This window comes from Plectropomus leopardus, chromosome 7, assembly GCF_026936395.1.
Source record: "Plectropomus leopardus strain MGB_pleo_1.0 chromosome 7, ASM2693639v1, whole genome shotgun sequence".
In the NCBI taxonomy this organism is placed as follows: Eukaryota; Metazoa; Chordata; class Actinopteri; order Perciformes; family Serranidae; genus Plectropomus; species Plectropomus leopardus.
In genome coordinates this window covers 22,218,099-22,237,595 of record NC_142182.1, presented here as the reverse complement: position 1 = coordinate 22,237,595, position 19,497 = coordinate 22,218,099, and the positions used below count along the sequence as shown (strand labels likewise).

Below are 19,497 nucleotides of genomic sequence, written 5' to 3'. Positions count from 1 at the left end.
AAAGAACACAGAGGAGAGGGTGTGTATAGTTTAGAGAAATGAGACAGCAGGTGGAAGACAGAAGAATGGCAGACTGAGAACAAGAGCACAGCAGAGGGTCAAGCAATATGACCTTTTCCCCCATTAATCATAAATATCACATTTCTCTAAAGACATTCTGCTGAGCAAAACAGTCTCACAGCCAGTCATCCATGTCCTCTGTGGGAATACTCTGTGTGTACCTGAACAATGTCCCTCTCAGCGTATCGTCCTTGGGATGAGATCCTCTCCTCGTCCCCGTCCAGCTCGATCATTTCTGAGAAGGGGAGCACATCAGTCACGCCCTGTCAGGAGACTTGAACAGCCATGTCAAAGCAACGCTGAGCAAACATGGCACTCAGTTTGTGTGTTTTAATCTGCTGAAGCCATTAGCATGCCACTGAGTTACATTTCCTTAGAGTGTTGGTAATGCCAAACGCGGCATGAGTACACAGAATGTGCGTCGCTGAGCGTGAAGCCAGCGAGCCGTAAGCTGCACACAACTGTGTACGTAGAGCGCTGAAACACGCTGGAATATGTTTAAGCAGAGCCCAGCGATGTGCACCATGGGGACATCATGCAACCGTGCATACTGACTTCATATAGCGTGACAATTGTTGAAATCCCGTTGACTTTGCAGGCTAATTGCTCATTGTGAGTGTTTTTACCGAGGACTGCTCCATGAATTGTAAACAAGACAACACAAGAGTGAGGTTCGAAACATGGCCACTGTCTATTTGGAAAAAAAGAAAAAAAAAGCACCACCTCTGGTCTGACAAATGAGAATTCTCACATCCACTTAACCTAAGAGTCAGTGGAGGAGAAGGAGGAGGGGGAACTAAAGGGGAAGGGGAACGGAGGAGAGAGGTAAAGAAGAGCTGCACAAGGAAGGGCTGAACCGTGTGGGAGGCAAGATAGGAAGTAGAATGAAAGCGATGGATTACTGCATGCTAATAAACACACATAAACACACGCACACGTCTGCACGAAAAGCACACACATGCACGTGATCTTCACCGTGCTTACCGTCAAATTCCGCTGGTCCGACCCCGACTATTATAATTGACATGGGCAAAGATGCAGCCTGTAAAGGGAGGAAGGAGACAAAATAGGCTCATCAAAGGCGGGGAAAGAGGCAGTGTTCGTTCTTTTCACCCTTTGCTATCTTTAACGCCGCAGGCTGTCAGTGAAATACCCCTGCGGATTACTAACTGTAAGCTAACAGTCTATAGTGAGGAACCTCAATAGCAAAAATTCAATGCAATTGTAATGACAGACGGGGTTATATCCAAATCCATCTGGCCTCTGCAGCCGGTCTCATAAAGCCTCTCGTCCAGCCAGAGTTTTCTAATTTCATGCATCTACAACTTTTTCTAAATCTCCCAAAGCTTGACAGCTTAAAAATGACTCCCATTTACATCTTCCTCATGCCCTGAGCCGCAACTGAACTTCTGCCCCGCATCGCAATATTGTTTATTAAATCTTGGCCAAGTGGGACAACAAAGTACAGTTCGAGTGATGAATGATGAATGAAGGTTTTTTAGTGTTTCATAACTTCCCGTGGTTATTAGGCGGATGCTCAAATTGCTTGAGATATGAGGGGCATGGATCCTCTGCAGGCTAGTAAATAATTACTCTCCAATCTTACTTTACAATAATATTACATCACACGGACACATGGGGGGGTGGGCTGCGTGATGCAGAACAGCAGGAGCACAGGCCACTGAGGCTCCAAATCTATGAAAAATCATCACACACATTAACTCTGATCACTCTAATTAGAAAGCATAGTTATTAGAGCTGAACAAGGCTGTATTGTTTATTTTTTTTGTGTGTGTGTGTGTGTGTGTGTGTGTGTGTGTGTGTTGGGGGGGGTTGACCTGGCTGACCCCCTGTTCCCTCATTAGTGAAGATGAGTATAGGGTAAAGTGAAGCACTAAAGGAGAAGGACATGTCTTCATATTCTCTTTCAAAATTTTTGCTTGTTGGGGTCTCCATTCATGATTTAATCGTGGCTGAACCTCCAGGTCTCCTCACATGTAATACAGTAAATTAACTGAATGAATATTAGAATACAGCACATGACCTGCTGCTGTCCATGACACTGTAAATGCCATTTGTTATTGTTTACAAGTTAAGATATTTTTGGCAACACAAAGTCTCCCGTCTTACCAATAAAGATGGAACACTCAAACATACAGTACATAGACTGAGTTTAAATCTGGTACTGTACATTGACTATGGACTCCTTGGTCTGTGCCATGTCCGTGATCACGCCGTCAGAAATGATGAGCAGGATGAAGTACTGTGAACCGTCCATCACTGCTGATGCATACCTGCATGAAGACAGGGCAAGAGTCAAATAAGTAAAAATAAAATAGAGGCAGACAGAAAGACGGCACCTTTCCACGGCCACTTTCAACCTATTAAATTAAATGTGATAGTCTGACTTTTTTTCCAGCTGAAATCTAAGTCTCTATATTCATTTAGAAATGGCACTCCTTTGATTTAACATATCAAAACCAATTTATACAGCATGAAAAGTAGGATTTTCATCAGTAGGTGGCATAATAAATTGCAGTCAAATTTCTAGTTCACAGCTGTTCAAAGGAATATGTTGGCAGCACAAAAAACTAACCAGAACTGCCAGGAATTGATGCAGAGTTTTGATTTTTAGCAGTTTTACAAGCCTGAGGAGCTTAAAAGTTGAACCCCAGCTCGTGGTTCAGTGGAAGCTTCACATGTAGATGAAAATGTTGTGATCTATACAAATACAAATCTGAGGTTACAACTTTTTCTAACTCCATGTTAAGAAAATCTCATGTATACATAGATCAGAATTTAGCCACATCTGTTACGTTGTTGTCAAAACAATCTCCTTACACACAAGCACAGTCTCAGAATGAATTTCCATCCATCCACTGATGTACACTGGTAACAGATTGGCAGTTGGCTTTTTAGTTACAGAAAATACCACAGAAATTGCAAGAACGATGACCAGAGATTTCTTTGCCTGGGCTGATAAAAAGGTGAAACTGTTACTATAAGAAACACATGTGTACACATGAGTGTAAGGTAGTCAAGGCAGCAGAGGACAAAACAATCTTTGCAGAGCAAATATAGCAACATACAGTATTAGAGCGGTAACAGCTGGGAGCATTATCCCCCACTGAGGGCAAACCATGGCAATGGGAAAGGAGTAACGCACAGAAGGAGGAAATCACAAAGGATATGTAGACCTAGCTACAGTGTTTTGACTTGACAGGTTGCGACTGAAAAAAACCCAATCAGAAAGTAAATGCAAATGTCCGTGTCATCATTTTCAAAAAGGCTCAGTTTTCGCCCGTCCAGACTAAAACACACCACAGTTTTCAAACTAAAACGAGCTGGGCAGCATTGTCTAAGGTCGCAATTTTAGGGGTTCCAAAATGTCAGAGTAGTGTAGTGGAAAAAGGTTTTGCAATTTAAAACTAAAACTTATTATTATATGGATGTAGCCAGTATTTTTGGCAGGTTTACAAGCCTGTTGATCTGAGGCTGACGTGACACGAGGCAACTGAACAGATCTCAGTTCAGTTTCAGTTTTACTTTATCAGTCAAACCTGTTGTCGTCCAGAAAGCTGTAACGTTCTTACTTTTCTTTAAGCATTTTAGTAACATTAAAAGGGATATTCTGACTTTTCTTTCCAGCTGAAATCTAAGTCTCTATATTCATTTAGAAAGGGCACTCTTCTGATTTAACACATCAGGACCAATTAACTGGCTATGAAGAATACTACTCTGCCTTTGAATCTGCTGTGTAATGCCTTCTGTGGCTCTGGAGGAGCTTTCTAAAATGTGAGAAATAACTCTGATGATGTCTTCACCGTTATCTTGGCTTGAGCTTGAGGGCTTAAACCTTTTTTAACGGAAAGCGTGAGATATAAACTGGAGGCTCAGAGTTTAAAGACATTCAGGGAGAACCCATACTAGAGAATAAAAGTCATAATATCATTCTTAATTTCCATCTCTCTCACTAATCAACAAACTTTATGGAAGTACAAAATGAACTCACTATATTAAGTATCACTGTAATACCCCCCTGTGTCAAACCACATTGCTGCTGCAATTACCTTATTACAAAACACCCTTGTTAGGCTATTAGCCCACACTGATCACTTCATCTAATGTTATTTAAAACCGCCCTGTGGTTGTATGCTTCTGCAAAAAGTCAAGCTGCAGTTATATGTCGCCATGACAGCTGACAGACCTTCAAAGAAGAAACTACAAACAGGAATGCTTCATACATATCTTTAACCCGCCAGCACAGAAGATCTGTACGATCAGTACAGTTCAGTACAGTTTTAAGATGGACATCCAAGATGTCACCAAATCAATATCTGTCACAGTGAGGTTTACCTGTGACCTTTTAGATATAAAATGTCATCACTTCATCATTTTACCTATTAGACATTTGTGTGAAGTTTTTCATAATTACTGCATGAATTATTGAGTTATGGCCAAAAACGTGATTTATGAGGTCACGACGACCAACAAAATCGAAACAGTTCATCCTTGAGTCTAAATGGAAGTTTGTGTCAAATTTGAGGAATTTTACTCAAGAGATATCGTGTTCACAAGAATGGGAGTGTACGTACGTACACTCATATGGATGGACAACCTAGAAACGTAACACAGTCAGCCATGACTGTCGCTGCTGCAGAGGCATGACATGACAAATGGTCCAATTAGACAGTAAACACCTGTGCCCAAATAATGTATGCAATGCCAAATAATTTTTTGTTGTTGTTGTTGATCTTAAAAATCAAGATTATAGTTATTTAAAGCATTATGTTTACAGTTATATGTAAGTGTCTTTGATTTTAATAATCAAGTGCTGTTGTTTTTTAATCTTTATTGAAACAGGATGCATTAGAGACACCATGGTTTAAACAGACAGACACACCTTTGAGTCAAGCCTACTTTTAATCTCTAAATTTATAGTAAATCAGTTTTCTGTAAACCAGGGTGAAATATTTAAAGTGATGTCACAAGACAATATTTTTAAAGTATATTAGATAACAGTCTTACGCACACACAGTTGGACAATTAGGAATATGACGTCATTTTGTGTCAATATATATATATTTTTTTCCGAGCTATGTCTTCCTGGGTTTAGGTCAGATGCTCCACAGAAGTGAGTGCTGAACAATGCAGCTATTCTCAGGCTGAGTGGGCGGATGGCACTTGGGAAAGGAGAGAAAGAGAGAAAGAGAGAGAGAGAGAGAGAGAGAGAGAGAGAGAGAGGAAATTTGAAAGCTGATGATGAAAGGTGGGAAAAGTGCTTGTTACAGTCAGTCTTGACGAGATCTGGGAATATGAAACATCAGAGGGAAGTTGGAAAGTCCTGTACTACAAAACAACACATTACTTTTAATCAGTGGTGAATAGTGTAAATTGAGCAAGAGCTGCAGGCAGTTTCTGGTAGTATCTACAAGAAGTATATATTATGTGTTTTAAATATTTAAAACAACAGGAGAGCTTTTCTGCATTCATAATGTGTTGTTTCTGTAAAAACTGTACTGCACTTGAGGGCCCTCATTTCTCTCATTACAGTGTTTTTTTTCAATAGTGAAGCACTAGTACATATTTTCTTCTTGTATCTGTTGAGATTCATTTACTGTTTATTTGTGAAATGGTGGGAGGTGAGACATTTACTGCTATTCAGAGCGCTGTTTCTTCAACTGTGAGGTGAGATCTGTTTAACGGATCCTTAAGGCAGCCGGTCCTGCAGACTGGTCACCCAGACTGTTGCGTTTGCTGCTCATGTAACAATGAGTATTGATTCCTCTCAGGTGACGGAACTATTAGCACATTTATTTTACTCTCCTCCCTTTGCTTCACAGATCGCTGTCCAGCAGCCCACACACACACGGCTGCTACATCAACAAAGCAGAACAGTAAATGTTTGTGGTGGCTTTGTACTCCATGACATTTGCGCTGTGATTTAGCCTCTTGTTTTTCATGCCCGGCTGTGATTATAGTGGACCTACCTGGCCACATGGTTAATAACGGGGGAGAAGTGGGTGGGTCCATAGAGACGCACAGATTTGAGGCTCTGGTAATAGGCCTCCATCACCCCCTCGATACCGTTGCAGTATGGATTCTGTGGATTACCATTCTGCACAAAAACACAAAGAGAAAATTACTTAAGTGCAGAGTTTCTGAATCACTGTGAGAGAAGTCCAGTAGTAGAGAACAGAAGGCCTCGGGGTGTCTTCAGATATGCCTGTGGGGAACTTACTTTGACTAGATTTGTGTTTAGAGAAGAAGACAAGAGCCATAAACACCGTTCTTTATGACTTGGCAGCTCGAGAATAACTAAGCTTGTGGGAGGGGGGTTGGCAAGCTGACACTATGCTGAGGTTTTTGTGTGAAGTTGGCTCCCTGACAGCAGTACAGTCATTAAATACAATCACGTAAGATAACATTGACTGATTTAAATTCCTGATGGCCTTAATTTTGCGGCTGTACTTAATTAATACTTTACCCCCAAAATGATCACTCATATATCACTTATCCAGTGTTACGTTGAATTCATTAAGAAAACTGTTTTTCTCACATGCCTCCAGTGAATGCAGAATCCAAAAACAGATATTCTTGATGAATTGCAGTCACAGGGGTCCTCAATCAATCCAAGTCTCATTCATCCAGACGTATACTCAGCACTTCCCCAACAGACAGGCCTTTCCAACGGGGAACTGAACTAAAAGTGAAACTTATCGATGCTCTCTTCAAAGCCAGACTTCTGTGTCAAAATCAGTAAATTTACTTCACTGAACACAGGTGCTGCTGGTCTACTGCTGTCTCCATCCGTTAAGTAGTTTGTGTTGTTGTGGTGTTTTGAAGGGTTAGTTTGGATAAAGTAAAGTAAAGGTCTGTTTTTTTCCTAAATGTTTTTTTTTAAATCCGTTATCCAAGAACAAAAAAAACATTACACAGAGAAATCTTGCACACTGAGTCTGATGCATTTTATTGTTTTATTAGTTGCAAAAATTTTCAATACGATATAAAATGTAAAGATGCATTTCCGCCCTCGCTTCTCTCTGCTGTAGTTGCCTATCTTGCTGTGTACGCCTATGTGTCGTAGATTAGATTTGGCACAGCTGCAACCTGAAGGTGTGAGCTTTCCTCCCTCTCCACATTTTCACTCTGTGTGTGTGTGTGTGTGTGTGTGTGTGTGTGTGTGATTCACCTCTTTCTCTTCATAATCAATCACCTGAATATTAATATCTGACCTGTTAAAAGTGAGCTATCTGAATTACGAAAGGATGCTATCGCTCCATTCGCCCGTCTTGTTGCAGGTATCAGATGTGTCCCACCATCACATTTTCTTCATTGATTCTCGGTCAAACAACTCTCTCTCAGCTCTTGACGAATGCTAATGATGCAGAATAATCAAACCTGTTCTGAAAATGTTAATGACAGTCTAAAGTTTCAGACTCAAGTGTCCAATCGTGATTGACATGAAGTGAGGTCGTATTTATTTTTAGATGCGCAACAATTTTCGACAAAGAAAACAGCGTGTAAAGGGCTGAGCGGCTGGGAAGTACTGAGCGTATGACAAATGAGACTTGGTTTATACTAAATGAGTTCTGTAAGAATTTGTAAACTGATGTTTTGGTTTAGTTTTGCTGTTGTTAAACACAAACCCCAATGACTTCAATTCATCAAGAATGTTCTAAGTTTTTGGATTCTTTGTTTACCAGAAGCATGCAAGACAGATATTTTTCTTCACAAATTCAACATTTCAGAGTCACTGATACACAAATGATCATTTATAGGTTCCTATGAAGTATATCTTCTTAATGAGGGACATGTAACCTTGAAAAAAAAAGAGTGGATTTTAGCAGTTAACTCCAAAATGAATATCTTTGTGTCTACTGATCATCACGTCAGTAGAAGCTCTGTTTAATCAGGGATAAATGTCTCGTAACTGCTGCAGCACAGATCTGCCAAGTCCTTCCACACAGAGACAAGTGAGAAAGCCTTTCGTCTTTGTCTTTTTCTTGTGTGCAAGGGCATATTTAAAGACAATGGCCTGATTCTGTTGTCTGTGGGTTTGATTATGCTTTAATGTAATTTCTGGAACTCTAAAAAAGCAAAACCAGAACAAACTTTTTTTCCTTGAGCGTGAGAAGTATCTTCAGCCATTTTCCTTTATTTCCATGGGTGTTCTTTATACATCACCAGAGAACAGTTTACATACAGTGAGTCACTATCATTGATTTAATGTCAGCAAGTTAATATTTTAAAAAATGTGTTATGTTCAAGGGCAATTAGAAAAACTTGCATACAATACGTCTCCTACTGTTCACATATTCTAACACTATGCATCAAAGTTAAAACCAAATTGAATGCAGTTTGTTTTGATATTCAGAGACACTGGAGCTGAAGGGAGTGTAATAATAAGAACCCCCTTGAAGGATAATTAAAAAAAAAACAAAAACTATTTATATGCCTTTATGGGAAAATGGCTGGGATGCAATTACATTTTATTTTCAAAGAAACAGCATGTTTGGCAGAAAATTGCAGGATAATAGGATTACACGCATGCTCAAAGACATAAAAATGGCCTCCCGAGGGTCAAAACATTAATAATACTCCAATGTTATGAAAAATATTACCCAGTATAAGAGGCTGTGGAGGGTTGCAGGCCCTTTAGGATGTTAAATCCAATCTTACATTTAAAATATCACACATATTTTAGGGAAATGTTGGCAGTTTATTCTCCTATTGCAGCATTTCAGTATCCTGGGGCAAGCCTGTTTGCATTTTAAACTCTGCATAAGAAATGGACCAGGAGAAGCATTATGGGAAAAAAAAACATTTTGGTGAGATACAGACAAAACATAATTAGCACTGTCTCAATTGCCTGACAAATTCACATCTACTGGCTTCAATTCTTGTTTTAAGATGTCTAAACAAAGTTGTTGCCATGTTTTTTGCAGTCTCCACATCCTTTGCAAAAAATTTAAACTGATGTCTGGTTGACTGAAGTTATCCACAAAGTATCTCACAAAGAAGAAAACAATACAGTATTTACACTGTCCATATGTTTTGGGCTTTCTAATTATCTCGGTATGAAACCATCTTGACTAACTCTGCTTCGTCGCTCGTGAGTGCAAACAGAGCACATGAGACTCCTTTACTTTGTAAATGGAGCTTGCATAATTACGTCGGATTCAGTAGTGGCTTTCTCCCAATGCGGCTAAACAGCTGCAACCATCCTTTTTAAGAGCCGACTAAGTTAAATCCTTAATGGTTAGATTAATGCATATGCGTCTTGTCTCGGAGGTTTGGCACCCCTGGGGAAGCTGTTACACAACGCTGAGCAGCTGTAATGGCTATAAATGCCTCTGGAGCAACATCTGGGAGTGACAGTAGACCAGGGAGAGGATTATGGGTGGCTGAGGAGTGGTCAAGACATCTAAAGCCCCGGAGCGCTTGACATTGGCAGAGTGGTAAAGTATGGATGAATGGATGGGTGGAGGCTGAAGATGAAAAGATGCACGGTAAAATGCTAATAGCGTTGAATGGAAGACGCAGCTAATCCAGATCCTTAATGCGTACTGTGTGCAGGATTTCCATAAGTTAAGAGTTATCAAATGATTGTCATACATTGTTATAATTTCCATAAAGAAATGAAACCATCTTTGTTTCTTCAGCAGGGCAAAAATGGCAGTATATATATATATATATATATATATATGTATATATATATATATATATCTAAAAAAAATAAATAAATAAATGTTGTGTGTTTGCACAGCCAGAACTAACTTGCTCATCTAGCTTTCATCACCACAGTGTGTGCAGGCTGAATGGATGAATTTTTGCATGTTTTTGGACAGTAAAGTTCACCACCCACCCTTAAACTGTTGTCTGTAATTAGGGATTCGTGTATAAAAGTGCCTGGTTGCATGCTGTGTGTTTTCAGTTTACTTTTACAGTTTTTCTTTTGCATGTTTGTTTTGTTTTTTTTTTACATTATTTTAATAAAACGTTTTCACATCTTCCTTTGACAAACGTGAAAGTTGCCTGTGCGCTCACTGTAACAGACAAACTTCCTCCAGCTGGCATGAAGGCCAGTAAAACATTTATTCTCAGTGACATATTCAGCACTTGTCTGAGAATAAGTCACGTTTATTTTTTAAACTGCAGGACTGTATCTAAATGTTGTTCTAAATTGGAGCGGCATTTCACACAAGCTTCATTGCATTTTAAGATTTTGTCCCTGATCTGACTTAAGACGACAAACTATGTTAACAACTATTAGATGGATTGGCATGTAATTGGGTACTTTTGACATGTTAGCATGCTAACCTTAGCACTAACCTCCAAGCAAAGCTGTGCCTGTCTACAGCCTCACAGAGCTGCTAGCATGGCTGCATTGTCCTTTCAATTCCTCCTTCTTCTATTTTAAGGTCACAATTCGATTATATTTTCGATTCAAACTTTTTTTTCAGCACTGACAGTGTGCCTTTGTTAGACTACTGAGTCTTTTGATTTATAAAGATCAACAAATCAAACAAATTTTGTGTTGACATTTACAGGTTAAAATTCTACTTTTAAAAGACAGATGTCATCAGCTGTGATATTTTTTGTTTTTGTTTTGTTTTTTGGTGTGCATATGTGTGTTGAGGGGTGTTGTGATCCCGCTTTTGATTCTCATGATCAAAACTGAAAGTTCATTTTGATCAATTTTAGATTTCGAAATGAAATTGTGACACCCTTGCAGTTACAGTCACCACCAAATTCTAATTAGTTCATTTTTGATTCCAAGTGGACATTTATGCCAAATTTGAGGAAATTCCCTCGACTGTAGTCGTGGGCAGAGGCATAAAAACAGCATGCAGAGCCAGCATATTTTCACATTTAACTAGTTAAATTAAAGGTTTATTTAGACCAAATCAGACTTGTTGATTGTTGGAACAGTGGAAATACTAAGTAGATGTTTTTTGTGTATTTTATTTTGTTTCTGCTGAGTTTAAATGACGTGTGTTTTACGATGAGTTAAGAAGACAAATAAGCAGGTATTAGTTCAGTGAAAGAAAGAAACTTGAATTCAGTCAGTTCACAGTTGTACTTTTCAGCATAATAAAGAAAACAGGTGTAAGAATATTCCATTCCTGACATTTTTTGAATTTGTTTTGTGAATTTATTCGAATAAAAAAGCTAAGAGAGCTTGTGGCATGTGGAGAAATCGCCGTTTCAGCACATCTCCCAGCTAAAACTACTGCACCTACATGCTATGGACCTTTAGTTCGAAGGATAAATGACGAGCAGATTTGTGTGGATGGCTGGATGTAAGAATAATGATAGGACTAAATTGTCTCTTACCAAAGCAAACTCGTGTGAGACCCGTCCGTCTGGGGGAAGCTTGGCACCGAAGCCCAGTGCAGGAAACATCTTGTCGCTGTCGTAGTCCTGGATGATCTCTCCGATGGCCCGCAGTGCCATGGCGTAGTCGTTCAGCTGGTATGGGCTCATGTAATGGAGCGAGGTGGGCTGGGACGGGTTGCCTGGGACCCAAATGGTTCAACAAAATATAACACACATCAGCATCAAACTGTAATTATGCCCGCTCCCCCAAGGCAGTGAGTCATATTAAAATATATAAAGGAGGGGAGTGGGTGGATGAAGGTTAAAACGCAGACTGGAGCATTAGCTGCACAAATATTTCTTCAAGGCACAGCTGCACTGGTGGAGGAAATATTCTCACTGGTTGTCTCAAACTTCAGTGGGTAATTTGAGGAACCACATTATTTTAATTATTGCTTAGTAACATGAAGCCACTATTGCAACTTGGTCACTAAGAGTATGATGAGCTACCTGCTGACCCTCTTTCCCGCCATAAATAAATTAAATAAGTAAACTTGCGATCACTTTAAAATAATGCAGGTTTGTCTGACAACTTTTGACACTACCCTTCTCTGTCCGTAAATGCAAAATGCAGCTCTTGATCATAAAAAGACAAACAGGGAATGATAAAAAAAAAACAAAAAACTGCAAAAACAAAAATCCGGCTTGGTTTATTTTTGGCCCCAAATGGAAAATCGGAACAGATAAATATAAATACATGCAAGTGAATCAAAAACTGTAATTACAGTGGTGACATTAAAGGATAAGGCTGGTGTTCTATATTTTCACTTCTGTACGCTGTCTGGGGCTTGTGATCTTTCCCTAGACGTGAATCTTCAAAAATGGCTCAGAACTACATTTTTGTTTTTTAATTCATGCATTTTTCAGCAAACATTATCCAAACAGGTGAAAAAAAAGTTAACTTTTGGGGGACTATTTCTTAAGCTACAGATGAATACACATTTGGTGCTCTGTCTGTATTTCTGGCAGCAGATGGTGCGTATGAGATTTAATCAAAAATAACCTACAGCTCCTATGATCATCATAATAAAGAAACATGTTAGCCAGTGCAATAGTGTGGCTCATAAATGTGTATTTAATGGTTTCTGAGCAAGAACAGAGCTCTATGACACAGAGGAATACTAAATACAGGTTTTCTAAAGCTTAAGGTGAGTAGACTTTTTTATTGCCACTCGGAGTGAAATTCAAAGATGCTGTGTGTAACTCTGATGAAATATAGTTGATTAATGAGTCTTATTTCCAGGCCGTCAAATACAGACACTTTGTGTGGTTGTACTGAACCACAAACCCAAAGCATTGGTATTTTACGACCTCAACAATCAACTTTCTTTCTCCAGATTTAAGACAAATTTCACATCTTTGTTTATCCTTTGTTCAGTTAATTAATTTTCACAAATGTTAATCACTGCACTTATCACCTATCAGTACCTTTTATCACCTAGTTTCCAGCCTCAAATACTGTATTATGATCATTTTTGAATGTCAATGTAATTAATTTGTGCTATTAAGGCTACATTTATGGTGAATGCCTTTTGCTTTCATCCCTTTATTTTTCTATTTTCTTTCAGAAACCAAACGTAAGTCAAAAGAATCATCAATCACTGTTATGTGTTACAACAATATGGACAATAAGACATTTATTTGCCTGTGCTGTAACTCTCTGCTTTCATCTGTTATTCAATACAAACTGTCTTAGCTGACTGTGAGAAGCTGCTCTTGTCATTCTTCGTAGGTGGAGGCAAAAAAAAAGACAAAAAAAAGGTCAGTCATGTATACAGTCAGTTGTCAAATATTTGTCCAATAGTCCAACCATAGTCTCCAGCACACCTCTGTCTAATTGAGGAGCAAAACTTTCCCGCAAAGTAACGCACACATACAGGCTTTCTCCGGTTTGTAGCTGAGTCAGCGAGTTCACTGTAAAAATATCCAGGTAACATTCTCTGTCTGCAACACAGACTGTATATAGAGCTCTGTAAATCTTTATTAACAATATATGCTCTGCAACCAACATAAATGATGTCATTTTCCCTGGTGGATGCACAGCTAGTTTGCAATGAGAGGTAAGAAGGAGGAGTTGTTTTTGGATGCATCCAGAGCACGCCCCCTGGATAGCCAGAACTGGAGACCAGAAATGCAAGCCGAAAATAACCTGTAGTTCTTCCAATTATACTGACATCTCCGGTTCTTGGAAGTACTGCAAGTTTTGAGGCAGCCCCCACAGACACAGAGAACACTATAAAGCATGTTGTTTCATGTCACACTATACCCCAAACTTGAATACATGAAGTTAATGTTGAAAAATGGCAAAATAATCTTCAATGTTATAAGAGGAGAAAAGTGAACACATATTAGCAGGCACTATGTTAATGGCCCCTCTCTGACAAGCCTGCTTTGTGTGTACAACAAAAGAAATGAAAAGTTTTCTTATACTCAAAAATAACTTCTGTTAGTAGTTTTGCAAATCTGAACAACTTGGGCTCGAACAAAAACTTTTAATGCAATATTATGTAATTATATGCATAATATCACCATTACTGCAGACATTCTCAAAGACAGGAATGTAGAAAAATGATTTGATGGCAGTAAAGACAGCCACCCATTTCTCCCGTAACATAATGGCGGCTCCCAAATTGTATTACATATATTAACTTACTAAATCATCTCTCACTAAAATGAGAACATCCCTCAGCCATGACAAAGTCTTCTGCACAGAATTGCTGTTCTGTTTGTTGTTAAATTGTTGTCACTGACAAATGTGCAGCAGTTTACCTGTGGGGCCTAATAAACGCCGACTACATGTGGTGACAACGATCTGAACAGGAAATGTAATTTGAAACATATGGGTGTGGTGAGTTTCAACATAGAGCTCAAAAGTCAAAAGTAATAGATAATGTTCAAGTAACTGTCCAACTTTTAACAGCTTTCCTCTTTTTTTGTCTCTAATCGAGTTAAAGTGTCATTAGAATTAGTCATTTAAAACCGGCTGATAAGGAATTACTAAAGAGTTCACATCAAATAAAGATCCAACAGATAACCACCAAAGTTTTATCTGTTCAATACGCTAAAGGGATTTCATCAATAAGAGCAAAAGCTTTAAAACACTTACCATTTGATGCCGTGAAATCAATTGCCACTGTGAAATTAATCTGAGTCCTACAAGAGAAAACAAGTCACGTAAGGAGTTAACGTGGAACCATCAATCACGGCAGATTATACCACAGCATGCTTCAAAGCAAATAGCAGCGAGCAATTAAGCAGCGGGTTATCGGCAGCTGTCAGTCTTAATACCAGAGCTGAGAGATAAACACAGTGCGGTAAACCTCTCGACTGAGTCTCTGCAGACTCTACACAACATCACGACTGCAAGTACTCTGGATTTAATTATGTCGGTGCTTAATATCTGCAGAATCATATGAAAATATATTAGAATTTATAGTGAACTCACCCGCCTCTAATATAGTCCAGGAAAGAGAGCTCAGTGTCCACCAGGCAGGACAGCAGGGTGACCTGCCAGTAGGATAAGAAGAGGAATAAGACAAGAGAACAGAGTTTACTAATGTAGCTCCTTGTTCTCGGATTAAAACAACAATCATAGGTTTGTCATTTTTGTGATAAAAACTGGTGTCAGGCTGGTGAGGTAGACTCAACATCTCACCAACAGTTTTTATTTTGCCTCAGAATATATCTTATTCTCAAGTTTATAACAAAACCACAACTTAATTTCCAAAACAAACTCATCAAAAACATGCATGCATGCTAAGTTCATGTAACACAAATCTAACACCTGTTCAGAGCATGGCTGAAATAAGTTATCTGGATTCCAACACAAAAACTTACTGTTGGGCCCCTGTTACTACAATGCACACAGCACACTTTAGATACAAGTTTCATTAAAACCCAGTAAACAACAAATATTCCTGCACTGCGACACTCCTGGATGATTTTTCTAAATGCCTCTGAACTCTTCGGTCTCGAACAGACAGAGTGCATTACAGCAGCCTGAGCGGTGCTTTGTAGTTGTTTTCAATGACAGTGACGCTTTTTTTTCACTGCTTTTTGTGTTGCAGAGCACCTCGTGTTTCCCTGTTTGATGCACCTTGCATTTCTGCAGGAGCACCCTGACCGCCTCGAGTTAAAAAACCATCTTCATTTGCATTTTTTTCCCTTATCTTGAGCTCCTATGATGGGGACAACAATAAGTGGAGGCACATGGAGTACAAACCAGAAAAAAGACAGCTAATTCAGTCATTCCTGCTATATGTATATTTTTAAATGTAGGCTCCAAGAAAGTGGTGCGGTGTGCCTTGCGATGTGCAACCTACAAAAAGCGCTCTGTCTGATTGAGGCCTACAGGCTTCAGACACATCCTCTTCTTAGTAAAATGTACCATGTGAGCACATCATGAACTAATAAAGGTATTAGAGCTTCATTTTGAAACAAATGTAAGACAAGACCAGAGAATAATGCAGGACAAAGATGATATGGTCATTGTTGATATTGTACTTCAGTAGTCAGTAATCAATTACCAAATAAAAAAATCAAATGTTTGGGTCCAAGGGCAGTTGCCAGATTTGCCCGGTTTGCCATAACTTGTGAATTCTACATTCTGTACAATATGGATATGTGTGTGGCACCAAATCTGATCTTGCCGAAAATTTAAAAAAAAAGCACAGTGTTGCCACACAGATTTAAAGTCACTGGAAAATCTCCACAGGAAGATGTTTTTTTTAGGTTGAAATACAACAAGACATACAAGTGTAAATAAAGAAAAATAGCTACTGTGGTAGGGATTTGACAGTACACAGTGTAAACAAAAATGTTTGAAACATCTGGAAAAAAAGGTTAAAGAGTGATCTGGTATATAGTATTCATTTGTTTTTTCTGATGCTGTCGCCTATTTGTCTTTTTGACAAAACTTTCTCTTACAATTGGTATTGTAACAATGCCCAAGGTTGAAAATAGAAAACTAAATTACATTGCTCTGAAAAGCAATTTGTGAAATTTAGTATAGGGCCTTAAGTGTAAGATGCACAAAATTTTGACTCACCGTTCCTGAGTTTTGGTACTTTTTCTTCTTCTTTCCTTTTTTCTTTGGATTTAGCACCTGTGGAGAAAACATGAGCATGAATCCACTTTGTTGTTTCTCAGTGAGCACTGAGGCATCCTGATTACTCTATTTCAGCAGCCAAAAGACAATGCTTCCAACAAAGTCAGACTAAAACCATCAAAAACCTCAAAAGTCTCCCAGAAAATTGCTCACGTCAAGAAGTTTGTGTTCCTAGCGATAATTTCATTTTGTATTACGAGTGTGCTGGTAACGGCAATATTCAGAGTTTTGAGTTCTTGTTTAGTTTAACTGACAAGTATTTCAGCCTATTATACTCTGACCTCCCTCAAATTTAGCATCACCACCCTCTCACTTCAATATTTACCTATAGTCTGTACAGCAGATGTGTAAAGGTCAACAGTTTTACAAAAAAAAAAAACTCCTTAGAGAATAAACAAAATGATTATATAATAATCATAACTGATAGGACAGACTAAGTGTGAGAAGGGGAGAGAGAGGACGGGTGACACGAAGCAATGGGTCGAGGCCAGAATCAACGACGAGGACACTCCCCTACAAAACGACAGTTTAAAGAGGTTAAGGAAGTACAGAGAAAATCCAGCACAGGGAAGATTAGAAAAAGGCAGAAATGACAAAAGTGTGACAGGCTGACATCACATTACAGCGCACGTGTGCAGAGAGAACGCCGTGCTCTTCCTGCCTCTACAGCGAGTGATTCAGGTTGTGCTTCATAAGCACCTTTGCTGACTCCTGACCTTCAGTGATTTATGGTATGCTCACACACAACTGGTGTAGAAATTAATGGATCAGGCCAGTGAACTGCGCTGAGCATGAGAAAAAAAAAGTCTGTCTTGAGGAACTCGTGGCGGTGTGTTTCGATAAAGGGGAAAATAGCATCCTGCGAAATAATTACTAAAATCAATGTATGATTGCTGACTTATTCCTCCTGCAGGAGTGGACATGCAAGTCTAATGGCTAGAATTGGATTATAGACCAAAAAGTTTAAATGATCAAGTAAGCCCTCAAATAAATACAAAACTGCCGAATAAGTATTAGGAGGTGATGTAATCCCAATGATGAGAAGCAGCAATCACACTGGATGAAATACATTTTAAATCAAGGAGAACATTTTTGTCCCGAAGTCTATGTGTCTAAATTTTGAGTGACCTGTTCAAAGTAATGTACTTTACTGTAAATGAACATAAGATTTTCTACAATCAGCAGTTCAGTGCGTGGCCAAACTCTGATGTATGTTTTTGTCCAGTTTTACTCAAGATCTTTGTTGTTGTCATCTGTTTGTTGACACGGCAAGAGGAGGAGAGAAGGTACTGTATGTTCACATTAATGTGAAAAAAACTGACGCCTCCTCTGTTATGGTCTCTATGTCCTTAGGAGGTTTTTCTGATGTTGTTCCTGTGCTCATGTGTGCACGACTGTGTGGGCAGCATAATGCAAAAAATTCAAAACTTTGAACACAAGCTTCTCTGACCTTTGTGAGCTCAGTCTGTTGCTCTATGGCAGCACTTGTGCTGCTATTAAAGATGGAGGAGAATTATCAGTTTAAGTAACACTTTAAGAAAATAAAGGGTCAAATTTATCTGATTCGAGCTTAGTAAATTTAAATATTTTTTTGGCTTCTTTTCCATTTTCTGACATTTTCTAGACCAAATAACACATCGATTAGTTGAGAAAATGATCGCTAGATTAATCAACAATTAAAATAATCGTTAGCTGCAGCCCTATCCAGAGTTAGATGACAACAAATGATCATATAACCTTAAGAAACCTTAAGACAAAAAATGCTTACATTTACTTTTGTCTAGTCTTTTTGTCCTTGTTTTTTTTTTTTTTTAACTGTGTTTATATTTCTGTAGATGTACATTGAGCACAGCAAACAAACCAGGGTGAAATTCCTCGTATGTGTGCACATATCTGGTCAATAAAGCTGATTCTGGACATAACTTTTAAGATGTCTGTACAAAGACACAAACATGGTGCAAGAGGAAGTTTTTACACAACTTCTGACTGACCACTGCATATGAATCTTCCTTGCATGGGCCGATGTCAGGACACTTAAGATTGGATATTTTTTCTGGTCCACACTTTATAAAAGGTCTGTCTGAGGGTTAAGACTTGGTTTAAAGTAGGAATGCACCGATTTATTGGCCAATAACTTTTACAGAATTAAATGGCCTTTCTCCAAATTACATCAAGGATTTATTGATCCCCTACGTGCCTGGGTGTTGCCTTAGATCAGTGGATGTTGCTGATCTTGGCTTGTGACCAAAGTTGACCAGGCCTTTGCTGTCAGAGCCCCTAAACTGTGGGACTCTGCTGATTGAGATCAGACATCCTAAATCATTTATATGTTGCTAGGCTTTATCATCTTCCTGTGGTCATTTTGTGCTATTTCTTAAACTTTATTTCATCCTCTCGTGTTTATATGTTTTATGATCACTTTGTTCTTTGCATTTTATTTTCATGTTTTCAAATGTTTTTATTGCTGTTTGCTTTAATCTGCCATTTTTCTGAAAAGTCCTTTGTGACCTTCTTAATAAAAGTGCTATGTAAATAAAGCTAGAAGCCTATTGGCAAATGAGATGACATTCACCAATGACAGTGGCAGATGCTTTTACTTCTCTCACGTCTATTTTGCACAGGCTAAAATGCAGGGCTGAAGTCTAAAGGCTTCCCATTGTCCCGGCGACAATAGAAAACCAGTTTGGGATGAACAGAGCTATTTATATACAATATATATTTTTTTACATAGACAGCGAGGGCCCTTGAGAGCAAGCTCTCATTTGCAAGGACGCCCTGTTAACAAGATAAAATCATTACAAAATCATTACAAACTTAGTTATACATAAACATGCTTCCATATGTACATTCATACAAACATACAAACATATTAACATACGCACATGCATACAAACATAACAAATAAAAGACTAATTGAAACAAATACAATTTATGCGAAATGTGTCTTC

General features: G+C 38.7%; 1 protein-coding gene across 1 annotated transcript in view; it reads right to left on the bottom strand.

Annotated features, from left to right (window-relative positions):
* Positions 1-19,497, bottom strand: part of LOC121950125 (copine-8-like) — an 85,957-nt gene that overhangs the window by 8,448 nt on the left and 58,012 nt on the right. Inside the window, exons 13-20 of the mRNA XM_042496043.2 lie at positions 16,490-16,546; positions 14,888-14,949; positions 14,549-14,595; positions 11,401-11,582; positions 6,051-6,178; positions 2,252-2,354; positions 1,045-1,102; positions 222-295 (exon numbers count right to left, since the gene is read on the bottom strand). Coding sequence (XP_042351977.1) covers positions 222-295; positions 1,045-1,102; positions 2,252-2,354; positions 6,051-6,178; positions 11,401-11,582; positions 14,549-14,595; positions 14,888-14,949; positions 16,490-16,546 — 711 coding nt within the window. The remainder of the gene's footprint in view (positions 1-221; positions 296-1,044; positions 1,103-2,251; positions 2,355-6,050; positions 6,179-11,400; positions 11,583-14,548; positions 14,596-14,887; positions 14,950-16,489; positions 16,547-19,497) is intronic.